This window comes from Vidua chalybeata, chromosome 2 (assembly GCF_026979565.1).
Source record: "Vidua chalybeata isolate OUT-0048 chromosome 2, bVidCha1 merged haplotype, whole genome shotgun sequence".
In the NCBI taxonomy this organism is placed as follows: domain Eukaryota; kingdom Metazoa; phylum Chordata; class Aves; order Passeriformes; family Viduidae; genus Vidua; species Vidua chalybeata.
The window spans coordinates 98870573-98898405 of NC_071531.1; the positions used below are offsets into that span (position 1 = coordinate 98870573).

Below are 27833 nucleotides of genomic sequence, written 5' to 3' on the forward strand. Positions count from 1 at the left end.
CATAGCAATGTTTGACACTCCCCTTTGACCATGTGTCTCCCAGTGTGTGGTTGACACGTGTATTTTGGCCCAGGCAACAGCCTGGAACGGAATCACCGTCCCTGGAGGTGTTTAAGGAAAGACTGGATGTGGCACTCAGTGCCCCGGTCTAGCTGTCACAGGTTGGGCTCGGGACCTCAGAGGTCTTTTCCAAGCTAATCGATTCTGTGATTCGGAGGCGGGAAGGGGTGGCGTCTCCCGCGACACCGAGCTCGCTCCGGGCATGACTCTTCCCAAAGCAGCCCTGGGAGAGCTCCAGCCTCTCCCGCAGCTCTCCCCGGCAGCCAGCACTGCCCCTGTGCCGCAGGACCCTATCCCGCGGGCTCCGAGAACAGCGACCGCCGCTCTCCAGGCGCCTGCTGCAGTGGGTGGATCCTGGGAGGCGCCAGCCGCTTCCCTCCCCTTCCCCTCTCCCTGCGGGCTCGGCGGTGAGGAGGCGCCTGAGCGCGACCGCATCTTCCCTTGGCTCTCCGGGGCGGGAGGAGGAGCCGCCGCCGCCTCGGAGAAGGAAGGTAAGCGGGGGAGCACGGGGTGGGAAGGGGAGGGAAGGGGCTTGGCTCCCCCCCCCTTCCCTGTGCTTCCCCTCCCTGGGCTGGCCGGCGGTGGGGAGCGGGGCCGGGGCCGGGCGCGGCCGCCCGCGCTGCGTGTGCTGGGCCGGGCTGGGGCTGCGCTCCCCGGGGCCTCGATTCTCAGGCACCCTGTCTGTAAATGGCCGATAACGGGGATGGCGGTGTGTGTGTCTGTCTGTCTGTGTATGTGTCTGTGTCTGTGAGTCTGTCTGCGTGTGCTCCGCTTCCGTCAGGAGTCACGTCTGTGTGGTGCCGGTGCGCGCTGCCCGCAGGTGCGCAGAGTTGTGATGGTGGCGGCGGCACTACAGGCGAGCTCAGCTTGGCGGCCCGGTTATGGCTTTAAGGAAAGAAGGGATACTTTGGAAACCAATCACCGTTTGTTTATTGTGTGGGAGATGGGAGGATTTCATGGTGTTTCTTTGGGCAAGTGAAATTGCTAGTATCAGGCACAGTCAGCAAAGAGGTTTTACTCAGGTTACGAATGGGGTAAGGTCTGTAGGGAGTGATGCTTGTGCACCATCAGAAATTATTTGGGCTGATGAACCGATGTGCTTTCCAGTACATGAAGGGAACTCACAGGAAAAAATGGGGCAAGACTGTTTACAAGAGAATGTAGTGAGAGGACAAGGGGGAACAGGTTCAAATTGAAAGGGAGTGTATTTAGGTTAGATGTTAGGAAAAAATCTTCACTGTGGTTGGTGAGGTACTGGAACAGGTTGCCCAGAGAGCTGTGGATGCCCCATCCCTGGAGGTATTCAAGGCCAAGTTGATATACAATATTACACAAGGAAGTGTAAATATGTGTGAGGATCGATTGTAGGAGAATAGAGATAGTGCTGAAGGCAATCTCGCCCCTGAGGAGTTGCAGCTGGACTAATTACCAAAGAGTAGGAACAGCCTTGCCTTTAATAGGTCACAGCTGTGTCCAATAGGATGGGCCGGTAAGGATGGGTGTTGTAAAAGAGTGGGTCAGCTGGCTGAGTTGGAGTCGGTTGGCTGTGCTGCTGTGAGGAGTAAGGGTTGTGCAAGGGACAGTAAGGGTTAGTATGTCTGTAAGGGACAGAAAGGGTCGGGTGTTCATGTTAGGGACAGTAAGGGTTACTATGTACTACTAGGGACAGGAAGGTTTAGGTGGTTGTGACAGGGACAGGTAGAAGTCAGCTGGCCGTGTGGAAGAAAGAGAATAGGAGTCAGTGCTGTGAGGAGTTGCCCATGAGAATTCACAGAGCGAAGGCATGAAAGTCTTAGAGTAAGATAATAAACTAACAGTGACAGTCAGTTCCCATGCTTGGCACCATCGATTGGTCCCAAGCACTGATGCCAACAATTGGTGGCCCATATGGGAATGGATCCTGACATAAATACTTCTAAGTGAAAATGTATTTTGATTGACATTTTCTTATCAGGCTTTTTTAGCTGTTGACTTTGACATTTCAGTAAGTCTACTTGGAGGCTTGTTTTTTTTCATAAGCATTACTGTTTTCATGTCTTTGTATTTCTGTCTTTTATTTGTTTGTTACATAGCTTCTCTTTGTTAGTAGTTACCAGCCTCTTTCTTCAAATCTTTTTTTAAAGTCAAGTAGATAGATAGCCAGAGGTGTGTAATTATTTTTTCCAGATTGACTCTAGAGTTTGTAGAATGAGAAAGGAAGTTTGGATTATTTTTTATTTCTGCTTTAAATATATTCTTTCTGGTAAGTGATGATGATTTTTTCCAGTTGCTTCCTCCCTTGTTGCTGGCTGGTTGGCAATCCACCATTCCGCATCAGTGATGGTGATAGACATTTCTCCACCATTCCGCATCAGTGATGGTGATAGACATTTCTAAAGGGGGAGAAGCAACTGGAATAAGAATGAGAAAAATGAAAAAACTTAATATGAGCAGTTGTTTTACCACCACTTAGAATATGCATATTCTGCATGTGAACCTCTGGAAACTTCAGTGGGGTCATGCTGGAGGTCCCTGGAGCCAAAGGTGGAACTGGATGTCATGCCAAAAGACAGATGGTGTCTGACAAGATGCTTTTGGCTGAAGTTTTGCCTCTAGAGATAGAGCCAATAATGAGTTTCTTAGATCTAGCCTCTAAACTGTGTGTTGATTTGCTTGAGTAATGAGTAGGCACACAGTGGGACTTGTGTCAGGAGCAAACAATTCACAGTGTGGTGTCATGAAGCAGGATAGGAAGGAGAGAAGATTATACTTCAGTTGGAGTTAGAAGTTTTTCAAACAAACACTCACTGTTAAGGTCTGCAATTTCTTGGTAATGGAAAATGCCACATCAGTGGAAGAATGAATGACAAGCTGAGTTCTGTTCACTTTATTGTCAGCACTGGGTGTAGTAGTGGTATTTCACTGTACATGAAGAAGATAATTTTGGAAATAGTCTTCCTAGAAAGGAATGTGACCTGTTCAGTTGGAGTCCATGTAGGCAATATTGCTGATCTGATCTCTCCTGCAAAATTGCTTGGACAAGTTAGCATCATGTAATGACTACTCTGCTAGGAAACTGCTGAGAAATCAGGAATATCAGAGAAGATTAGGTTCCTTTTCTAAAAGTCTTATCAAGTCCCTTTTCTCTGTGACTTTTTCTTTGTAATCTTACCTAAGCCTGTGGTTAGAGTCCTTGGGGAAGGAGCTGCAGACAGACCTTTGAATCAGCAGATGAGGTTCATAAATGCTCAAGTTAAGTGTGTGGAAATACTAAGTGGAGTTCTGAAAATTTTTGTTTGCTTGCCAAGTTCCTAGAGAGAGAATCTACAAGAATGTTTACATTCAGGTGAGTCAGTGAACCTGTTTAAATATGTAGAGTTAAATGGTCTTGGACTGCTAATGAAGCTTGGCTACCAAATTTAGTATTTATGTTCCTTAACTCAATCTTATGTGTACTGCAGAAACACGTGTGTCTTGCCCAAAGATCTGTCGTGGCTGGACCAGAAGGAGGGTCAAAGCTTCTGGTTTCCAAGACATAAACTCAGTCTGCCAGAATGTGCTGTCCAGATTATTAATTGTACTTGGATTCCAGATACGAGATTTGTGGAAGTTTAATATAAATACTTTTGCATCAAAAGGCTGTGCACGTCCTCAAGAAATGGATGTTTACAATAATGATGTTTTCTCCTTTAGATTTGCACTTCAGAATTTTTTTTTTGGAAAATATATATAGATAGTGAAAATTATAAAAAGGTTTCAGGCATGAGAAATATTTCTGGCTTACCTTTTTACTTTCTAAAATAAGTATTGCATTCTTTTTAAATGAAGTGGCTAGCTATTTTAAAGTAATGGGTTTTAGCAGTTGTGCACGTATTATAAGATTTTGTAGACAAACAATCTCAGTAACTTGTCTGAAATAGCTAAGATATGTTTTTCTCCTGTACCTACTTTACTCAAATATACAGGTTTTTCTCTTTTCATTTTTGATGAAAATACTGTTTATTCTTTGCTTGGCTGCCTTCACAATGGTTATTTTTCTGGAGGAAAATTTGTGCAAGTAGGCAAATATGAACCATTGCTAATATTTTAAAGGTATATGGATAGGAATGGTTCTTAAACAGGCTTAATTTTTTACTGACTTTATTTTTGGGATCCCCAAGTGGATATATACTCTTAAGTCAATGACAGGTTTTTAAAAAAAAACAACTTTGCAGATAGAGATATGTGGCACTCAGTATGTACTTTTATTTGAAGACATGAATTTGAATAAAAGAATAAACTGGCATAATTTGAGTCACCCCGTGTACTCCTGTGGGGTTGCTCAGAAATAAGGTGTCTATGTTTGCAGAGCAAACTGAAAATGGAGTTGCAGGGTAATTTTCTGATAGTTATATATAAGATAAAACATATTCTGAGTTGGGAGGGCATGGAACTGCTCTTTCTTATTGAAGAGTCAAGGGAAAGCTGTTGGGAGTCTGAAAAGTAATGAAGTGGAGCATTTTTTATTAACTGACTGAGGTGGTTAGATCCTTATGTATCTTTATACTAACAAATTAACTGCTTTTAAGTGAAACTATGCTTTTGTCTGAACAGCTGCAATTGAAATGAAATACTGGAACCTGAAGAATCATGGGTATCAGTTTCGTATCAAATGGCTTGAGGAAGGCAATATGGAATTCTGCATTTGTTTGAGCTAGAAAATTCAGTCAGTAATTATTCCCTTCAGATCTGAGTGTAGGCCAAAGATGGTCAAGAAGTGGATTACATGTCACCATTGCTAGGGAGTGCTGGAAATTGGTGCTGCAAAATATCGGATAGCCTTGACCATCAGTTTCACAGCAGGACTACTGGCATACTTGAAATTAAATGTTTCAGAACAGTTCAGTAGTATAGGCAAAGGCCTTGACTAGGGGAGTTGTTTTTATTTTAAATAGAGGTCATGCACAAAAAATCAACTGATTGCATTCCTGTTGTTTGAACAAGTATGTTGAAGAAAATAAGCAATTGCTTAACTGCAAGAGCTCAGCAAGTTCCCCCATTTCCATGAAGGTATAAAGCTTGGTAAAAGGCTCTGTGTGCTTATTCAGGGCTCTGCTCAGCTGCACAGACAGAACTGCCTGGTGCCTTTTAGTTCCTGGCTGCTGCTCCAGCTTGGCATGGATGTGTGGATAGCCCGTGGGTCCTGTATCGTATCTGCCAGCACCGTTCGGTGTCAGGGATCCCCAAGGTCTTCTAAAATACCTGGAGGTGCTGATGTGTAGGTGACTGAGTCAGCCCTTCAGTCTGTTCTAGTTGAAGGGGGCTTCCAGTTGTTTCAGTTTGGTTGTGTGTTTGAGCCTTAAGCTCAAAGTCACCGTGGACTTTCAAATATGAGCTGAATTCTTCATGTAATGTGTCAAACTAGCTGTATAAAATACACTGTGTGTGTAGATTTGTGGGTTTTATTAAAGCTTAAGCTTAACAGTTGTGCATATTTAGTATGGTTGAGCCAGAGCAGTTGTTCAGGTTTTTATTTGCTTCAAGAAAATATTTTTTGTTTGTTTATTCAGTAGATTACATGTTGACTTATTAACATTTATCATACTTAAGTCATACTCATTTCATTTATTTTGTGTAATTGGATTAGGTCTTATGGCATGAAGTCTTACATATGAGACATCTTTAGTAGTAAGTTAGGTAGTTTCATGCAGTTACATCTAATACTAATTTTAATGTGGTATTAGTCTGAAAATTAACTCAGTAAAATGATAACTTGTTTGTTGGATGCTATTCTGCCTGTCAGAATTTTATAGACATGTGATTTTATGGGAGAAGTAAACAGATTTTTAGCTATGTCTGAACCAATGTACTGCAAAGAAAATGATGTGTACAGCTTTCATCACTGTTCAGTGAGAGAGGCTTGTACTGTTCAGTGAAAGAGGCTCTTGCATAAAAACGAGAGCTGCTTCTCTCATTTTTATAGTTTTACTGAAAACAAGTGTTGCATGGCTTTGTTAGGAAATAATTTTAGGATAGTAGAGTTGTGCATATTTGTAAAGAAATATCTAGTCTGAAGATCTGTTTCTATTGATAATGTACTTCATAGAAATTATACAGGTAATTTACAGGGCTGACAATACTTTCTGAAGCAGAATGAGTTTTTAGCAGCTCTCAGTAAACCTGAAAAGACACAAATGATTTTCTAACATTGGTTTCAGAATGGAACTGGAATAAGGAAATTTGAAGGCTTAAGCCAGAAATTGAATTCTCTGAGCAGTGTGCTTTTTCTTTGCTGAAAGAAATGTCTTAAAGCATTATGTCAGGAAGGTTCTCAATTTATTTCTACTGCAATGAAAAGATATTGCAGTATGGTGCTCATAAAACATCCTTCTTTCCAGTCACAATCTGATTAATTTTCCTACTGTTTTAAAAAAATGTTTTGTCCAAGAATTAATATTTTAGGTAAGAATACAGAAGAGCAGAATCTGCCTAATTGATCATTGTACAGTTGTATGTAAAAGCAAAACTGAGAGAGCTTTGCATTTCTTGTTTTCTCACCCCACAGAAGAAGATAGTACTGGCTTAATATTAAGTGTGCATAGTTTCAGAAATTATTGTTGCAGCAATATGATATGATGATTTTAACAATGTCTCTCTCTCTGCAGGGGGACAGAAGCACAAATCCATATGGAGGATGAACCTCCTCCTCACGGAGTCAGCGCCAAGGTCAGAGTGTCGATTTGTATTGGGAATTCTGTACTGCTCTGCTTGAAAGTCTCCATTTGGCAGTAGCTCAGTACATGCAAGTACTTTTCAAGGTAGACAGAAAACAAAAACTATGGTTAGAAGAAATGATACTAGCAGAAGAAATCTTGCTTAAGTCATCCACAAAATATTAGAAGAACAATATATTCATATAACACCTGAAATTCATGTCTAAGTCTGCCTTTTATGACTTCGTGCAATATAATGAGGGAACTGATAACTTATGGGTTATAAATGTTGGTAGGCTAAGAGTTGAAGCTGGTTTTCATATTTTTGAAACAAAATATAATGTGGAACTGTGTGAGGGGAGAAAGTCTTGAAAAATGGAAGAGTATCTTTTACTGAGTTGAGTGTAACTAATAATTCCAGAGACAGGATTTAGATTATGGATTTTTTTTGTCTGATAAAGTTTTGGTTCTTTCTTTTATTTCTTTTTTTGAACATCAGTATAATAAGTATTTCCTTGGGTGCTTTTTATAGGAGTAATTAGGGATTTTTTCTTTCAGTGTTATTATTTTAGTGTTAAGAAATGCTACAGTTTGGAGGTTTTTTTAACCTGTTAATTATGAGGGGAGAACATGATTGCTTTGTAGAACAAGGTTACAGAAAAAACTTTTCTATATAAGCTGAATGGCTTCTGACCCACTGAGCACTTGGAATTTAGAGCCCACATTATAAAAAAACCAATATGTTATTCCAATAAAAGAGTCTGTAACATTGAAGGACGCCCTGAGTGTCCTTTTGAATTTCAGACTTCTTCAGTCTTGAGCAAAAGTGGGATGCAGTTTTGCTGATGTAGTTGGAAGAATAGTCTGTGATGCTTTCAGTATTTATTATCATATCTTAGGAGGGCCTAAAATTCTGTGTTGAATAAATGGTGACCTGTTGACATAAAAGAAATTATTCTGCAAGCAGCAGATGACCGAAGACTGATTCCATATGGATTCTGGTCCTTCGTCCCTGATAACCCTGCTATGTGTCACAGGGTAGGATTAGCTTGGACCTACTTGCTCACTGACTTATTTCATAACATAGTGTCTGTTTGTCCAGCTGCCTGCCAAGCTGATTGTGTCAGCAGAATCCTACTTCCCTTTCACTTGCAAATTTGGCTGAAATTGGTCAGTTATTTGCTGCAAGGAGATGGGGAAAGAACTGGTGTGATCAGAACTGCAACTTTTTTTCCTGTGAAGATGGCCAATCCTTCTTTCCCCTCCTGTGAAGTACATAATAAAGACATGTGTGATTAGCTGGTATTTGTCTAAAGAATTTAATTTAGGACTAATTTAGGATGTTGGTTTTGATTTTCTAATGTTACGTATATTTTGTCATAGTCAGTGATACTAATTGAAAAGTCAGTATTCTTATGGCTGATATACCATGCTTCAGACTCCAAACTAGAATTTATTCACATCTTTGTATAATTTGGAGGGCATATATGAAAACAAATATATATATTTCTCAAAGATAAGTGTATTCTTGGACAGAGTTCTTTTATGGTTTCTTTTTTTAACAGCAATTTTAGCACCAAGGGAAAATACACAGATTTCAAATTTTGAATATATACTTTACACTTTATATTGGATGCTGTCTTGCAGAGTTCAATGTACATTGAATTCTGTAAGACAGCACTTATGTTGTATGAATATAGTGAAAATACAACCTTACCGTTTAACCTCCTACATGGTACTTTTCTCCATTAATATAGATCCTTTATTTCTAGATCATGATATATTTTATGTGTTTATTTAATGTCTTCCTTTCAAGTATTGTTGTAGAATTAAAATACTGGTTTGTGGGTAAAAAAGGAGATGGTGGTGTTTATCTGTTTTTTAATATGCAAAGGCATATATTTTTCTGTGCAGGTATTTGATAGCTTTTTTTATAATACCAGGCCTTGGAGGCAACACTTTTGTCAGCCCTGAAGATGCTGGATGTTGGGAAATGGCCGATTTTTTCTCTCTGCTCCCCAGAAGAGATCAAATTAATTCGTCAAGCCTGTGTATTTGGCAGTGCTGGTAATGAAGTGTTGTATGCAACTGAAAATGATGAGGTAATTGTCCAAGAGTGTGCATGAACGTGACCTGTTTAGTCAGTTATGTATGAAGTTATTCTGAAGGCCAGTAGTATAATAGTACACCTAGAGAAAGTTGCATGCAAAAATGTCTGATTGTTTTGCTTGCTACTGAAACATTTTTGGTTTAAATTAAAGGCTTCTTACCACAATCAGAGAAGAAAGAGAAGGTGTAGTTAGGCATTTGTTGCAAGTGCATAGTGATAGGATGAGAGGTAGTGGGCACAAACTGTAAGATGGCATGTTCTGATCCAGTACTAGGAAAAATTGCCAAAAGAGGGGTTAAATCCCTAAAGCAGTTGTGAGATTTGTTTTCCTTGGACATGTTCAAGAATCTTTTGGACATGGCCTTGAGTCAACTGATCTGTTTAGATCTCTGTTGAGCACTAGTGGGGACTAGTTGACCTTTGGAGGAGGCTCTCCATTGCAACCTAACTTATGAGTCTGTGATTCTTTTGTAACAGGTTTTTGTGCTTGGCATGAACTGCAATGGCTGTTTGGGAACAGGAGATATGCAGAGCACTATAGTACCAAGGAGGTTAGATTCACTGTGTGGAAAAAAGATAGCCTGCCTGAGTTATGGAAGTGGCCCTCATGTCGTTCTTGCTACAGAAGGTAAAGTATGATCTGAATATTGCTTTTTCAGAGAGTCCACTTAAATTCATCCAGCAGGTGTGAAAGGTCTGGGCTGGTAACATAAGAGAGAGAGCTGAGTATTCTGGGCTGTTAAATCAAAAGTATTTTAATTGGCAAATATGATGTGTCAGCCAGCTTGTTATTTTCAAGAGTTTTTCAAGCCCTACTTTGATCTTGTTACTACTTTTGGAAGGTTTTTTTCTTTCACTTCTCAGTGAAGTTTGAAACTTCTGATTGCTCTTTAAATGCATTAGTAGCTACATTATGCCCCTATGTTCTTGTGCCAACGCTGTCGTTCAGCTAAAATGCATCTTTTCCCTCCAGTGCATACTTTTGGATGTGCTTTAAAGACCTATTATATTGCCTTCCAGCCTTCATGCTTCCTGCACTGACACTCTATTATCCACATTGTGGTGGTGGCTTTTATGTTCATAATTAAGTATGTTACTCTTGAGGAAAAATTAATATTGTGTTCCCAGTGAGGTTCTGTTAGAGCCTAATTGATGATATTCACACTTACCTGTCTCCATTAATGAGAGGAAATGTTTCTCAGTGTTCTAGATTATGACTAAAAGTAGGTGAGGGGAATTATGTTGTAAATGTGTTCTTTTACATTCAGTTGTGTTCCATGATTTTCTCCAGTCTTCGTGGTAGACTGTTCTGCATGCTTTTTTATGTATGCATCTGTATTCCTCTGAGCTTTGTTACTGGCAGATCCCACTGACACACTCATACTCCTTAACCTGATGATGAAGTACTGCCAAGGAACAGTTCAAGAACTGCTCTTTGATTTTTACTCATAACTCCATTTGCATTAATAGCTTTTCTTCAGCACAGCCTTTTTTAACTTACCTTTTAGAGGGCTGTTATATGTTACACAATTCTTGTGTTAATTATTGTCATTGCCACTTTGCTGTATGTTTCACATGTTTACTGAAATTTGTATTCACATGTTGGTGAGCTGGGGAAGAGGTTGTTCACTTAGGATAAAGTAATTAGATTTAACCAGTTATTATAGAGAAGTATTGATTTAGTGTAGCATATTTTGCCTTTGTAGTTCTGAGGGAATCCTCCTTAGGGAATATGCATATTGTAAGGGAATGAAAGCTTATATTTTGAATTTTCCAAAGTGGGAAACAGTGCCAGGGCATAGACAAGAAATTCTGATTCATTGTCAGTAACAAAGAAATTGAAGTGAGGACTCTGACTGTCATTTCATCCTTTTCTCTTCTGTATTACACCATCCCTTTCTTGCAGCAGTATGTTTTCCTTTGCTATGATTATGCTGATACTATCAGTTTGGATTTGTGGTCAACACTATGTGAGCCTGGTAGCATTGGTACATCCATGAGCTGAACAGCCCCATCGGTCATATATGCATTTATACATTTAAGTATGCATATTGTTACTGAATTTGACTTTTTAGTGTGTAATTTTATGTTGTGTACTCATTGGAAAAGTAGAGATTTTTCAACCAGCTCTTTACATTTTTCTTGTAGAAGGAGAAGTGTATGCATGGGGTCATAACGCTTACAGTCAGCTTGGCAATGGTACAACAAATCATGGCTTCATTCCCTGTCGAGTCTCTACTAACTTGGTGAACAAGAAAGTCATTGAAGTTGCCTGTGGCTCTCACCACTCCATGGTGTTAACCTCTGACGGAGAGGTGAGTAAGAGTGGGAACCAGTGTCTGTTTTCTCATAATGAAACTCACAGTGAAATTCTCTCAAATGTGAGAAACAGGAAAACACTCTGCACCTCTAGCATTAGACCTTGCTTCCTGCAGTCCTTACAATGCTGATGTGATACAAATGTTTCATAAAAATTGAAACTTCTGAGGGTGTAGCTGTTTTGAAGTATGTACAGAACACTGATTTTGTGCTACATCTGCTTGTAATAATAAATTATGCAGCCAATTCCTTCCTATGCTATACTCTACTTTAAATGCTTAGTGGCATTAAAGCTGAATGTTAATGTAAATCACATTCACTGTAAGGAATTTTACCTGCCAGAGTAAAAAGTTTCCTGGAATTCACCTTGAGGTGCCCTTGTGCCACTTAGATATTCTAGTTTGAGTTCTGGAAAAGTAGCAATGGATTCTTCCAGCATTAACTGCAGCCATCATGTTTCCTCTTACCTTTGAATAGAGGATCATAAAAGAATGGACTATATAAATTCTTAGGTTGGCGTATTTTTGTTAGAAACAGTTCACTTGTAAACCTATGTGTCTTCCTAGGTCTATAAAACAATACAGCCACTTTCACATAAAAAATGATTTTTTTTTTTATTCATACAGCTTTTTCCTCTCTTGAATATGTAATTTGAACTGTATATTATAAAGCCATCTTTGATGACAATTCTTTTGCAATAGGTATACACATGGGGTTATAATAACTCGGGCCAGGTTGGATCTGGTTCAACAGCAAATCAACCAATTCCTCAAAGAGTTACCAGCTGCCTACAAAATAAAATAGTCATTAATATAGCTTGTGGACAGATGTGCTCTATGGCTGTGGTGGAAAATGGAGAGGTAAGAAATTTCAAGTGAATATTTGGACTGAATTTTACTTCATGTAATAACTTGGCATGTAGATAATTTCAAACCTGGTAGTAATGAGCTATTATTCAGAAAGGAAGTTTACCTTTCCAAACTCCCTTGAGTCTAGCTGCTTATACTGCCTATAACAACCTTTGTTATTATACCACTGCTGTCTTTAGCATTCATAGACAAATAAATTATTGTCTATACTAGAATCTGAAGTATTCTATGTGAGATGTGTAATCAGTGAATGTGAGAATAACCACTGAATGATACTTTAATTTTCAATGCTCATATTCACACATCTTAAGAGAAAACAAAAGTACATTGCATATATTTTTGTATTGGAGTACCTCTTAAATCTCTCTCATACTTTTTTATCCTCTTTGCAAAGATACAAGGAGATTGTAGAGTTCTAGATTTTGTTCATATGAGGTGATGATGAGTTTAGAACTAAGTAGCTATTATAGTAGCTACTTAGTAAAATATAATGTCACTGAAATTATCAGAGATCAGTATTTTCCCTTTTTCTTATGTTTGGCATGAAGCTGCCTACTCAAACTGTTGTGCACAGCTTCCATTTTATAATTGTCCTAGTGTGTTTTCTGTTAGAAGATTTTGGAATGAGAAATCAGCTCTTTGAAGAAGGGAAGTATTGTGCTGGATTTATTCTGTGCTGGCAAGCAGCCATATGAGTCACTGATTTTCTGTTCTTCCTATTAAAATATTGTAGTCCTACATAATTTAACTCCTAAAGAGCATGAATGTGGAAGTTAAGAATTCTAGATGAGTATGTAACTGGCATTTTAAAGAAAAACGTGTATATATATATGTGTTTATATAGGTAGGTATATGTGTGAATATGTTTGTGTTTACCTAAAACAAAAAAAAAAGAAGTGAAAAATAGCAAACAGCTAAAAGTCCCTGTCTCTGTTTCAAGGTCTATGTCTGGGGGTACAATGGGAATGGCCAACTGGGGCTGGGCAGCAGCAGCAACCAGCCCACGCCGTGCCGGATCGCAGCCCTGCAGGGCGTTCGTGTGCAGCGGGTACGTCTGTGCTGCTCCTCCTCAAACCCTCCAGGAACCTCTGCAAGAGTCCTATAGGCAGCATTTGCTGCCTTTGAAGGAGATAGCCCTTTGTTTAAAGTGGCATCAGAATAAAACACATGTGTCCTAAAGTGGAACTCTCCCAACAGAGGAGAAACTGTCACCCTGTGGAGTTCGGTGGAAATTTTACCATTGACTTCAGTGAGGTCAGGATTTTATTTAGAGGGCTAGACCATTAAAAAGGTTTGTTTTGTTTTCTTCTTTTTTTCTGTGAAAGTTAATTTAAAAATATTGCTGTTATTTTAGTAAATAACAGAGTCTTTCGAAGATATTCCATTTTTCATTAACATCTACCTTTTTTTCTGGAAAAATGCTGCAGTTCAGCATTTTGTCTGTCTTGTGGACTGAATTTTGTTTTAGAACTGCACTCCAGCCACAGTGGCTTACTGGTGTTTGGAGTCTGAATAAATTGCCTCCACTGCGTTTGGCTAACATTTGGTATGATTCCACAGTTAGTCTTGCCCTTTGGAGGTTATTGCACTTTACCAAATAGCAGGGCTGCCACCAGTGTAACTAGCAAACTGATAACTTCTTTTGGCTAATAAGAAATATTTACAGTGACTGCAGACTGATACTGCAAGTTTTTTTTATTGATTCATGTGAAATAGAGGATACTGACAGGAAAATGATACAAACTGTTAGAAGACATCGATTTTGTAACTAGTGAGAATTTGCAAGAGCATTTTGAACTTTGGATCCTATTTATTGCATTTATTCAGGAAAGCTATGGATTTTTTAAATCTTTTAAAAGAAACTCATTTAATGACATCATTTTATATTCAGTGCCTGGAATGTAGACAGTAGCTTTGCTGGTAGCAACTACTGTTGGATAGTAACTTAATAAAGTGAGTATTATGTTCCCTTCTATTTATTCTTCTGTTTAGAGGGTGAATGCACCAGCAACTTTGGCTTAGATTCTATTTCCATCCACTTCATTTACTTGATATTGATTAATACCATGTTGTAGATCTCCATTCAGTAAATAACTTATGGTTTATTTCACTTAAGTTCATCACATGCTTCATGGATGTCAGTGGAGTATATGTGTTTGTGGTGTATCTTTGCAGATCATGTAAAGATAGGTGAGCTAGTTATGAGCAATGTAAATTGTTTTTGGTAGATGTCTATTTCTACCAAATTACACAAACCCCTGCAGAGCAAGACTGCTGCTGTTAGTGTTGCCACTGTGTATCTGTCTGTATGTGGGGCATGTGCTGCATATGTGAAGTGGATTTTTTGAACAATCTGATGTGAGGAGGCAGCTCAGCAGGACCAAGGGGGTTTCCATGAGAAGTTGTGAGTTGATACAGTTGTGTGCTGCCATCAAAATGGAGAGTTTTGTCTCTTCCCTCTCTTTCCTGGCTGTTTGCTCTTGTTGCTTATCTTGTGTGGTTCTTGGACTGTACTGTGAGAGTTTTCTTCCAGTGATGTAAGTTTAGGGAATGACAGAATGGCCTGGGTTGAAAGGGACCCTAAAAACCATCCAGTTCCATCCCCTGCCATGGGCAGGGACACGTTCCACTAGATGGGGTTCCTCAGAGCCCCAACAAACCTGGCCTTGAACACTTCCAGGGATGGGGTCTTACCTCAGCAGAGGATCCTCTGAGCACAAGAGCTGGCACAGGGAGGGGACAGTTTTGTGTGGCTGTCTCTCAGGGATGAGATCAGACAGGGAGACCTTAGCTGTTTTTCCAGTGCTGAAGCTATTCATATTGGAGCAGTTGTCCATGGAGCAAGGTCAATGCAAGACAGATAATCTTCACTTTTCTGCATATTGTTCAAATTTGTCATATAGATTTCCTTCTTTCTCAGTTTCTAGCTATTCTTTTTTCTCTGCTCTTGAAATTATCTGTCAGAGTTTCTCATTGGTAAATGTTTTTCCTCAAAATCAGCTCATCTACCTTCCTTCCATTTTTAATAAACTTACCTGTATTTTTAATTTTTACATGAGTATAGAATCAATGGCAGTAACCTATAGCATAAGCATCTATCTGTATTAACTTACTATTACATAAATTGAGATTTATTTTTTTTATTATTCCTTACAGGTTGCCTGTGGCTATGCACATACGTTAGTGCTAACAGATGAAGGTCAGATATATGCCTGGGGAGCCAATTCATATGGCCAGTTAGGTACTGGGAATAAAAGTAACCAGTCTTACCCTACAACAGTTATTGTGGATGAGGACAGGTAATACTTACAGTCTTGCAATCAGACATTGGTTGACATACTCACAGAAGAACTACATAAAATCATGGTATTTTTAATCTGTTTTTTTGGGGGAGAAGGAGCCTATAATTTTTGCAATGGTTCATCTGCTAAATGTGAACAGAATTTTCACTGAAAGTGCTTGAATCTGTCCCATAACCATCACTGTGAAAGAGAAACTGAACATTCTGAGCCTGAATATGCTATTTTCTGCTTCAGCTCACACTGTACTTTACAGGCCTTAATTGCAGTTTCCCTCCAATAGTATAGTTTCATTGCTTGAAATCAACAATAAAGACTTTATTGTCTGTGAATATAAATTGTATTTTAATATGCTACTTTTGACAAGAAGTGTACTCAGAAAAACTGAAGGGCGGACATCGGCAATTTGTGTTATATCTGCTATTAAATCTGGCTCATAATCCAGGAGAGAAAGGGAGGAGTTCTTTCTTGGTATTGTTGCCTAAAAATAAAGCTTTGATTTTTGCAAGTTAAATATTTTCCTCTAGGTCCTTGAGAGACACTGGGGCAGTTGTTTCTGTTGCTGTTGTAAAGCCATGTATGTACATGATCGGAAATCTTGATTTTGGGCTCCTGTTGTGAATAAGAAGGAAAGTGAGATGTCCCCCTTAACCCTGTGTCTGAGTACATCATTGTGAGGAAGTGTAATCTCTGCTGTGGTGATGAGACATGGCCTGATCTTGAACATTGCTATTTCTATGTGTTTACTTGTGGTTTTGCTTCAAATGTTACTGATTTTTTTTCCAGACACTTTTAAAATGTTACAATAAGAATTTAATACAAGTTTTAATTTGCATGATGCCTTTGGCTTTTGTTGGTCAGAATATGAATTCTTGGTGTCAGTGAAAATATTGCCTCACTAAAGCCTGCAAGATTTATGCATACAGCTTTAAACAAATTCTTTCCCTGCCATTATCCCCAGGCAGCTGAGAACACAAGTAAACAAGCAGTAGTTCAGACTGTAAAACAGTGGATTGTGTAATGCTGTACACAGTGGGAGTTCTGAAGTCCTAATCAGTCTTGGGATTAGAGACATAGCCTAGCTAAAGGACACTTAGAAACAGCTTTAAGTCCTGTTTGGTTCTAAATTTTAGTTTTCAAAATGAAAGTCCTTTAAACATAAGTAATAACAATTATATGAGTAAGAAGAAGTATGTTTAACTTGTTGGTTATAACTGTTACAAATAAGCAAACAGAAAAAAAGACTTTCATTGTCTTTCAATTATAAGCCAAAATGCAATTTTAATTTTTTTTAAATGCCTCCTTATTTCCTTCTTCATCGCTTCCAAGTATTTGTTCTCTACATCTTAATACAGCTACTCACCTGACTGCCCAACACTACCAAGGGCTGGTGGTGACTTGGAACTCATCATAGCTTTGCTTGAGAGAGCTGAGAGGTCAGCAGAGCACATGCTGCAGCAGATACAGGGCTCTGCTGCAGCTCTGGCTGCTCTCTCCCAAGATGCTTTTCCAAAGAGAAACCTGGAGTGCACGCTGTTTGCAGAAGCACTGCCAGCCCTTTTACTTTTGCTATGTATGACCAGAAAGCATTCTTGCTTACATGCATGCTTAAAAGTATGTCTTGCACTAGAGAAAGACAGGAGGCAGTGAGCTTATTCACTGCATTCTGCTCTTAAAAGTGACTTGCTTTTCTCCTTTTGTTTGCTCGTAAATTCAGGGTTGTGGAGATCGCCGCCTGCCACTCTGCGCACACGTCGGCGGCCAAGACGCAGAGTGGCCAGGTGTACATGTGGGGCCAGTGCCGGGGGCAGTCCGTCACCTTCCCCCACCTCACCCACTTTGCCTGCACGGACGATGTGTTCGCCTGCTTCGCCACCCCTGCTGTCATGTGGCGCCTGCTCTCCGTAGGTGAGCTTCAGTGGTTTTTATTCTGACACCTTCTAAGTGGAACTGTTAGCTCATAAAACAGTTGCCTGTATTTGAAGCCTAAACATAGTTCCTCACAAAAATTTACACTGGGAAGTGTAGTCATAATGACATGCTATGCATGTGTAAGTGGTAATATGGAATGGTAAAAAAAAAAAATTGCTAAAGCCTGAGGGCAGGGCTAAATAATTGTCTGTTTTATTGATGTGACTCATTTCTATGGAGAAGTGCCTTAGGTTTGGGGAGGGGTTTTTTGTGTAACTTCTGTATGTGACTGTCCAGTGGCTCTGGGTGGAAAATCTGAGTTTGAATTTGGAGATTTGAGTTGAGGAGCTCTGAAGCTTTCTTTCATGCCCTTAAGTAGACTACTAAGAATTGAGTTATCCAAATTCCCATGTTCTGAATTGGCCACAAGGACTCAGTCTCATCACAAGTGATTGTGACCTGTCTTCTGAAGAGACGAGTTGCTGGATCTCAGATGTTTGATTAGCATTAAGATCTGTCTTGCTGGCCTTGACTAGAAAGAGTTAACTATACAGCATTGGCTACCAGAGAGCTCATTCTTTAGCCACAATTTAATCCCATAATGGTTTCTAATGAAGTTGCTGGAGTGTTGTTGGATTTTTTGTTTGGTTTCTTGGGTTTTTTTAAATTTTTGTAGTGGGGTTTTTTTTGTGTGTTTGTTTTGACTTGTTGTGGGTTTTGGGGTTTTGTTTGTTGTTGTTCTTGGCGGGGGGGGGTGTGTGTATTTGTTTGTGTTGTTTTTTGGGAGGTTTGGGATTTTTTGACCTCGACTTCTGGGTCCCTTTGGAAATAGAGCTACAACACTGTAGCAGTGTTGTACCAAAGCACAAGGTGAAGCCTTACAGGAGGAAAAGGTTACTTTACTTTTAAACAAAACAAATTTCAGGTGCACTTTCAAAGCTACTTATTCATATGTGCCAAATAGTCTCTCCAGCATCCTGGCCCTATTCAGGAGGTCTGAGCAGGGTTCCTTGTGATGACACAGGAAGATGAATGCTGGCTGTCAGACCCTTGTCATGTCTCCTGAGTTGTTCTTAGTTAGGTGACTCTGTGCTGGTGTCAGTTGTGCCTTTTTACACACTCCAGGAGCTGAGGGTGCCTGGCCTCTTCATCCTGTCCCTCCCTGGCAAGCTCTCAGGACTGACTCACTGCTGTTTGTCATCTGATGTTTGCGTGGTGAGAATCCTCAGGCAGCTGTGTCCTGGGATCTTGCATCTGCTGACCTATATGCCATGGACATCTGCCATGCTTACAGTCCTTCTCTGCCCTTTTTATTCTGGTGCTTCCACAGCCAGGCATTCTCATTCTCTCCATGTTTGTGGCAGTTCTAACATTTCTTAGTACTGGCTGCTAAGGAGTTTTCTTGGCTTTGTGCCTTGTCAGTGGGAACAGCCTCTTAACTTCCTTCCTCAGGTTCCCCTTTCACTGCTGTAACAAATAGAAGCATCTGGTTTCCCTCTAAGAGTTTCAAAGCTGAATCCCACTATGTTCAGTTTTCCTCTGATGGCTCTAGAAGTCAACTAGTGATGTGTCTTGATGGACATCTGGGTTGCCAGTTAACTTTGAAGAAGAGTTTCACCTTTGCATTAGTTGCTAAAATCCTTACTTGTTTAACTAGCAGAGGTCTGAATAAATAAACCACACATTGTACAAAATAAGAACTAACAAGTATTTTACAGTATCATTGTTTCAGAAATATTTTTTTTTATCATCACTGTATTGGATTTCTTTCCCCCATCCATTTTACCTGTACCTACCCAAATTCTGTATACCTGACATTCTCTAAATGAAGTGCAAAATGACTGTGCTAAACAAAGTGTAACAGTATCAAAGTGTATGTGTGTGTTAAGCTTTTTTAGAGCTTGTGGAGATGGTCTTTCCATTTCCAGCAGAATACTATTCTAATTTCTAGCTTGATAGGTTACAGGACCTAGCATTTATGTGATTTTCTGTAGAGAACAGCTAATTACTTACCCACAAGATCTGTGTAAACCCCTGATGGGTATTTATATGATAAGAAGACAAAATGTTGTCACAGTTAAGAATGAGATTTGGGGGTAGAGTGGGTTGTTGATTTTTTTAGTAGTATTAAAGGAGACAGTTCTCTGAGACTTTGTGATGGAGATTTGGATGAGTTCAGGAGGTAAAAATTCTGTATGCAGATAATGGGTGACTTTTCAAAGCTGTTTAGTAACTTTATAATGCAAATATCATGTGCACTGTGGGATATACAGACATCTGACACAAACATGAATATGCAGACCTTGACACACTGTGCTTCTAACACCATTAAGTCCAAGGAAAGCTGTTCTTTTAGAATAAACCTGAAAGTGTTGGTATTTACTTTTAGGGACATTGCTCTGGGCAGTTTCACTGCCAACCAATATGTTGTTTCTGTAATAGATTCATTTTTGCTGTAATATAATGTCTCCTTATGGAAGCATTTCAGAAAATTTTATTATGATTTTTTAAATGAGCTTTTGAGATTCTTATAATAACTAACAGTTTTAATGTGATATAATTTACTCACTAATGGTTGATAGCATTTTCTATCATATGGAGCAGTAAACTTCTGAGACTTAACTTTTTTTTTCTGGCCTTCTATAGGTGAGTTAGAGGAGTGGAATTCACAGGTTTTTTAATAGGGATATTTGCTTGCAGCAGGAAACTAGAAAGGACTAAAGAAAGCTGTCCTTTCTTGGCTTTTCTGGCCCAGACAGAGCACATGGGCTGCTGGAGGAGATGTATTTATTAAGAGTGTTAATTGCTGACAGATACCCAGAATGTTGTAGTGGGAAATATTTGTATTGCTTATTACTTTGTATAAAGTCCCCTATTTATTCTAGAGCCTGATGACCATCTAACAGTAGCCCAGTCACTAGAGAAGGAATTTGACAACCCTGAAACTGCAGACCTGAAGTTCCTAGTGGATGGAAAACACATTCATGTTCATAAAGTTCTTCTTAAAATTAGGTAAGAAACAAACAGTATAAATTGTATAAACTAAACTGTGTAGTGTAGTCCACTGTGCTGAGTCATCACTGCAAAAAATTTCTTGACTTATTCTTACAAATTCCCTTTTCCCCGAGTCAGGGACTCATCTGCTGTTCTTCCCTGTTACTCTCTTTGTAATTATCAAACATGTTGCTCTACTACCTGCCTTTCCATCGCTGCCCTCCATCTGACATTTATCCTCCTTTGTGCTCCTAAATGGCCTTGTCCTTGATTTCCAATAGCCTTTTTCTGCCCACTTCCTTCTGCTGTCTTCTCAGTAGTAAGAATCACTTTTTTCCTCCTTTATATGCTTGACTTCCTCCACCAGAATTATTTGAGGAGGTTGTGTTTATTCTTGGCACTCCTTCCACAGGACCCTTCAGTTGTTCCAGCAACTGAAGGTGCTAACTGTAGGTGCTAACCAGATGATCTTTTTCCCCTTGTATGACAGATTTCCTGTTCTACATGTTTTAAACATTCTTATCAGCGAGTTTGACTTTTAAGGTGTTTTTTTTTTCTGTTTTTACAACTTTTTTGCAAGTTAAGACCACTTTATGGTGAGGTTTTACGTAAGCAGATCTACAGAATGATCTTATTATTATTAACATGCAGAGAGATTAATTTGTTACTGCTAATGTGGTTTCTCCTGTGATATTCTAGAGATGCTGCTTAAGATCACTTCTGCCTTGCTAACTGCTTCTGCTTCATCCTCCTCATTGTTATCATATTTTTTTCTCTTTGCTATTTTTTTTCTCAAAATGCTTGGCTATCTCACTCAGTTTATCACCACTTTGATCTTCCTACTTTTGCTCCTGAGTACTGTTAGTGATTTCTTGTATATTACTGTATAAAATTAAAATTCCCTGTTGAGTCTTGCCTGTCCTTGTTTTGTTGGGGCTTTTTTCTGCTCTCCTCTTACTGCTGTGATTACCTGTATTACTTTTCTCTTCCCTTTACTGGTTTCATTGCTTGTACATTACACTCATGCCTATAGTCCACCCTCTTCATTTGGAATGCCATGTGTTCTCCATCAGATACTGCATCAAATCTTGTGTATGCCCAAAATGTTCCTGAAGTTCATTTTCCTGATAATCAGACTATATGTAGCTTTCGCTTATTTCCTTTTTCTTGCTCTACTTTCCTCACATTACATGGCATTCTGTGAAGGAAATACATCTAATTCTAAAATGGATTTACATATATGGTGTTACCAAAATACTGTGAAGGAATAATAAAGCATCAGGCACAGACTGTAAAATTAATATTTTCTTTAATCTCATGCTGCAACTGGATCAAAGTATTTAAAAATGTGTTTTGCAACATTTGGCTTGGAGCATTATCATGAAAGCAGTGCTGGTAAAAGTTCCTAATTTTTTTTTGTTTTGTCATTTCTTTACTGCTCATGAGGACTTCTTTCCATCTTGTTTCATTCCTGTTCTTGAACTGGATCCCATTGTTGGTGGTTACAGGCTGGCAGTGGTGGAGGAATGTCAGGGAACACCCGGCTCTGTGAGAGCAGCCCAAGGCCAGCGCTGCCTGCAGGAGCAGAGACGTCCCAGTGCGCGGGTGGGATTTACCAGCTCTGCATTCAGCCAGCCAGAGCTGGGGGTCTGGGCTGTGTCTGCTCAGGGATACTGCCAGGGAGAGAGACACTCCAAAGGAGGAGTCACTCCAAGATACTTTGCAGACTGGAGGATATGTGCTAACCAATTTTTATTTTCATTTACTTATTAATTTTTCAGGGATCAGTGTGTGTGCCGCCTTCTCTCTGACTTTTGTGCGGTGCCATTGGAGCACAGACCATTCCCAAGGTCTGATCCATGCTGGATGGATAGCATGGTCACCACTACTTAACATGGGGCTCTGGGAAGCAAAACAATGAGGTTTTGTCTGCTTCTCCCAATGCCAGAATGTGGTAAAACATGTAGCAGAAGCTAGATAATGACTTTATATCTTTATGAATTTGACAAGAGGTTTCATTCTTTTATTAAAATCCCCCAAATACTAAGATAAAATTCTTTCATTAACAAGTAAAATGTGAAGAATTTAAGTCGTTAGTTAAATAATTATTTTTCATTTGGATTTAAGTGATACTGTGTTTAAGTTGTAGTTTTGTCTCAAAGACATTAAAAGGAAGCCATCTTACTTTTTACAGGAAAGTTGGAGTAAAAGAAGAGAAAATTCAGATGTGGGAGAGTTACAAATTAGTGTAGTACAAAGAAGTATGATTAAACTGTGGCTGTAGGAAAAGTTATTAGAAGTGGAGATGTTCATTTTTATCAACAAAAATTTTGAAAACAATGCTCATGTTAGGATGCTTTTTAGGGAACAGTAAGTTACAGTGCATTGTAAATTACTGTGAACTGGAAGTTGCAGATTACAGCTACCAAAGGCAGTGCTTTGTCCTTGTTTGTATCTGTCACAAAAGTATTCAGACTTGTAAGGAAAAGATGATGAAAGATCTGAGTGAGTGTGTCTTCATTTTCAATAATTTAATCCTTGAATGTAGTGATGAATGCTAAATTGTGTGTGGACTCAGACACTGGAATAAATGATATCTGAAATTATTAATGAATTCCCTCTTCATTAGGAAATGCTGGGGAAATCAGGGTCAAATCTCATAAATGTCTAAGTTGATTGTAAACTTTGTGCTACAAGACAGGTAGTAAAATCGATTGTTAATGTATAATGTATTTAAGAAAATGGCATCAAAACCAGATGGATAATCCTTGTAGATATTGTAAGTAAAAATGGAGCCTGCCATAAAATATTAACAACAGGAATAAAATTCTGAATTATATATATCAGGCTTATGAGGCTTAAAGAAATGAACATGTTCAAAGCAAGAAATCATGTAGCTAGAGGTTCTGCTTTTGTATTTAGTTTGTAGAACTGACTTTTTTTTTTTACCAACTTCTTGCTGCAGCTCATCTTTCAAGCTTAACTCTTTGCAGTGTACAATCTTTGTTCATGTTTTGTAGGTGTGAACATTTTCGCTCCATACTCAATAATGATGATGAAATTATAGAAATGAGTGAATTTTCTTATCCTGTTTACCGAGCCTTCCTGGAATATCTGTATACAGACAACATTAGGCTCCCTCCTGAAGATGCAATAGGTATTTGCCATAAATGGAAATTACTCCAGATTGTTGTTTTTGAAAAGTTCAATCAATGTGTCATTACAGAGTAAGGAAAGCAGGGCTTGTTGGTTTTAGTTTCATTAGCACTTTAATCCTGAGTTTGGCAGGTGTCAGGAAGAAAGGATGCTGTAGCAGGAAACATGCCCAAGGAGAATGAGTGGTGGGCATGCAATGAGATCAAAGGTGAAAAGTTTTCAGAAAGAACTCATTGCTGCTCTTATTAAGAACTTCCTTTTATTTAGGGAGGCACTAATGCCATCCTGAAAGTTTACTTGTTTGAGTAGCTGTAGCAGTTTTTGATCTTGAATGAAAAGGAAGCTCTTCCCTGCATGAATTTAAGAGGCTGTAAGTCAGTGATTGATGTCCAGAATGAGAACAAGAGAACAAGACTTGCATAATAATAATAAAATGGTTCCTTTTTTGATAGATCTGTAGGGGATCTTAAAAAATGCACACATCATCTATGGAAAAAAAGCCAGAGCAAGTCTTTGATTAATTCAGCCTAAAACAAAAGCGTGATTGATTAATTTGAAAAGACGTGAATATATTTTCCACCAGAATAGTTAAAACTGTATAAATTTTCACAGGGCTGCTAGATTTGGCAACGCTGTATAGAGAAAACAGACTGAAAAAGCTTTGCCAGCAAACGATCAAACAAGGCATTTCTGAAGAGAATGCCATTGCTCTCCTTTCTGCCACTGTCAAGTACGAAGCTCAGGTAAGAATTTCTCTTCAGGTAGGCAGTTGTTTTCTGAGAAATGAAGCTGCCTAATGTAAACATGACTGTATTTAACTGATGAGGCATGATTACTGTGTGTGGACTCAGTTAACAAGTGTTTTTTTTCCCCGTTTTAAGTTGTTAAATAAAAATTTTAAAACGCCCAGTTTAGTGTTTTCTTCCTGCCCTTTTGGCTTGTGCTTGTCAGGGTTCTTAATCTGCTTCTTTCCTTGTCATGTGGCATTGCAGGGCATGGCATGCAGATTTCTCACTGCCATTTACATCTCTGCCTTTGGATTTTGCCCTTTCACTTCCTCAGTTCTCCACCTGGTAATTTTGTCTGCTGGTGTCTGGTACAATCATTCTGGTGCTGATTTTACAGGTAGTGGGAGCAGTTTCCTGTGTAAAGTCCCTGCATATTTACACTTTTATTTAGAAAATCCACTTTTGCAGTACTGTTTACAATGAGTTATGCTGACATACAACAAATTATGTATTGTTAATAGTTCCCCCATATTCTGTCATCTGGTCTGCCCTTGGTTCTGGAATGAGTCACTAGCACTCAACCTGTTATCTGTGCTTTTTTTTGGCAAACAGGTACTTTCAAAGGTATTTTCCCTTTCTCATCTTCTTAATGCTGTGATGATTGTGAGAATAACTGTGTGGGGGGTTTTATTATTCAAAAAATATGCTTATGTATTTCAGATGTAGTGAACATTGTTATAAATACCTTTCAGGTACGGGAGGCAAGTAGAAGAGACTGAAACAAACACCGAATTAAAAATGTTGCAGTAGTCAGTGCTGTATGGAGACAGCAAACTGCAGGAGATGAATTTGTGTAGGAGTTGCAAAGAGGAGGCTGGAAGTCAGTGAGTTCTGTGCATTGAAAGAGGAGGATGACAAGAGATCAGTAGAGAGTAAGAGTGCCAGCTGCCAGTTACAAGGCATTTGTAACCCAGGTATCAGAAACAGGGGGCATGGAGGGCTGGGTCAAAAAGGACTTGTGCTTTCAGTGTGCTGTGCTGCTACAAGCCCAGCATAGCAGGGAAAACTCTACAGGAAGGCATGACCCAATGGTTTTGTTCTCTTAACAGCAGATTTTCCATTAAATTTTTTTTCTTTAGTTTCTCCTCTTACAAGCTTTCCAAAATTTTTGAACATTCAAAGCAGAAGTATTTTTGGTTGGTCTGTATCTGGTGAAGTAGTTAAAGATATGTTTAGGTGTGTTGTGAAGTAGTAAAACTAGCCTGAACAAAGTAGCAGAGTTCGTAAGGCCTGAGACGCAATAAAAGGGATTGGCTGGATAACTAAATACATGTTATCCTCCTCTTCCTTCTATGATTCAGTGTTTTGCTCTTTCAAAACATGTAACACTTTAACACAGTTGTCAGTTGATGAACTGTTTGACTTGCCCTGGCTGCAGCATGTGCCAAACTCAGGACTGTATTGTTGCCCTCCTCTCTACACCCACAGCGCAGAAAGGGGTGGAAGTGCAGCAAGGATTTCTTTATCAAAGACATGGGGATAACCTCTGTCTAAGGAATCATGGAATAAACCAGGATCTTCTGATGTACTACATTAATACAGTAACTCCTGGTTTCAGAACCATGTGCACTGTGTCAGGACTTCAGTAGAAAACTGCCAAAAGGAGGATTATGAAATGGGCCTCATATTTTGGAAGTTTGAAAAGATGAATTCCATTGTTTTGTCATTAAATGTAAACACTGAAAGTGAAAGATTACAGTGGTGTGTGACATGCCATTCACATTGCAAATTAAATGAAGACTGACTTGACTACTGTATACATCTGTTAGAATTCAAGATGTATGAAAATATTTTTTCCTATCCTCAGAAAATAGTTTCTGCTACAAGTTACTTTAAAGTGTATTTCTCATACACACTGTAGCAAAGTTTAGACTAATCATCTTCTATAAAACAGAATTAAAAAGACAGTATTTCTTGAAACTGCAAAATGAATGACTGGGATTCTCTATAATCTATGGTCCTCTTCATACCAGCACCAGAAAAATTAGCTGCTGATAGTTTTAGCTGGCATAAAAATTCACACATTGACTGTAAAGCAGCTCAGGTTCTGACAGTACCATTTCAGAAGTCTGCTGGAACTTAAGGTGTCGCTGTCTTTGATTGTTTATGTTTTTTATTTCCTTTGATTTTTTTTTTTTGCTGCTTCTGTTGTCAATCCTTTTCTGCTTTACTTTCCCAGTAGTTTTTGATGAGGGATACTTGGTATACCATATTTCTTCTTTAAGGATATCTTGTGCTTCAATTTACGCTTTAGTTACATCTTGAAACATAGAATTTAAGGAAAAAAATTTAAAAAGAAATGCACAGCTAGTCTGCTGAGTATCTTTCTACTATTAATCCCAAGCTGCAATGTTTGTACAGTTAACACAGAATCAAATTGGCATGGGTTACTCTTTTTACTGTAACCCTTGAAGATTTTTATAGTTTATGGATCAATTCTGACTTCCTTGCTGCTGGCTTCAGCTCTGGCTGCAGAAGGTAATAAATTTTTCTTCACAGCAAGTTGTTGCATAGGAGCCAAGTAAAGGAGACTGAGCCAGTGCACGGAGAGAAGGATTGCCACTGTTGAGTTTGAGTGGGAAGAATTTGCTGTGTGCAATCCTGGTTGTTTGGCTTGATGGCTTGTACCCATCCTGTGCTGAACATCCTCTTACAGTGAGACCAGGACAAGACAGAACCTTTTGTGCTATCTGGGAATCCCACAAGACAGAGGGATTCATTTCCTAGGTTTGCCGTGAAAGACACGTGTGTCCTAACATGCAGTTTGTGTTCAGCAAGCATCATCCCCTTTTTCATCATCTTTTGCTTTTATTTCCAGCATCACTAGCAGACCTGCTGTTTGTCACAGGAGCACTACTGAATGCAGTGCAGGGAGGACAAGAAATGAGTTATTGATGCTCTAGTAGTTCTCTTTGGGGCAATTTGATGGTTTCACCTGTTGGTAACTTTTTTAATGAATGTGTAGTAAATTCTAGTAAATGTGATGGAGTTCTAGAGTTGATTTAGGGGGCTACTCCTGTTTTCTCAAAGTGGGTTTATTGAATAGTTTGTATGAAAAAATGTCATCCTATCATTTGTGATCTCATCAAAAGGATCAGAAAAGGTATTGATAATGGACACAATGTGGTATATTCTCTGCTAATTAAATGACAGATTTAAAACAAAGTAATAATGTTAAAATTTTATCAGTCATTCATATTACAAATTACTCAAATTTGTTCCCAGGACTTGGAAGAATTTTGCTTCAGATTTTGCATAAACCATTTGACTGCTGTTACACAAACTCAAGGCTTTGCAGACATGGACCATGACCTCCTAAAAAACTTCATTAGCAGAGCCAGCAGAGTGGGAGCATTCCGAAATTGAGATCTGACTACTACCAAGCTGAAGAGCACATCCTCTTCCCTTCTGGAAATACTTTTCCTTTGGAGAACTCCTCCATGGTCAGAATGTGCAGTGGTTTGGAAGGACAGTCTCGGTGCCCATCACCTTAGGGAGTGTGTAGAAGTCCACTAACATGTAGGCTTTGTTCTAAGGATGGCTGCAGTGTGGGTGTGTGGTGACTGTTCATTGCCAAAAGCCAGAATTTAACACAAAAATCTAATGTAATAACTACCCCTTCCTACTCAAAGTCAAGTAAACCAAGCTTGTCATTA

General features: G+C 39.1%; 1 protein-coding gene across 3 annotated transcripts; it reads left to right on the top strand.

The window, feature by feature from the left end:
- Window positions 1-341: 341 nt before the first annotated feature.
- RCBTB2 (RCC1 and BTB domain containing protein 2) lies at window positions 342-27833 on the top strand. 3 transcript variants are annotated; one of them, XM_053936675.1, is made up of 13 exons: window positions 342-551; window positions 6684-6744; window positions 8675-8833; window positions 9319-9469; window positions 10990-11156; window positions 11862-12020; window positions 12970-13077; window positions 15186-15328; window positions 17046-17236; window positions 20125-20251; window positions 23254-23390; window positions 24002-24132; window positions 27403-27833. In XM_053936675.1, exons 2-13 carry the CDS (start codon window positions 6706-6708, stop codon window positions 27541-27543), a joined length of 1653 nt encoding a protein of 550 aa, XP_053792650.1. In that variant the 5' UTR covers window positions 342-551; window positions 6684-6705; the 3' UTR covers window positions 27544-27833. The 3 variants fall into 3 exon arrangements, with proteins under 3 accessions (XP_053792650.1, XP_053792649.1, XP_053792648.1); XM_053936674.1 differs by lacking the exon at window positions 342-551 and adding an exon at window positions 3225-3385; XM_053936673.1 differs by lacking the exon at window positions 342-551 and adding an exon at window positions 5249-5266.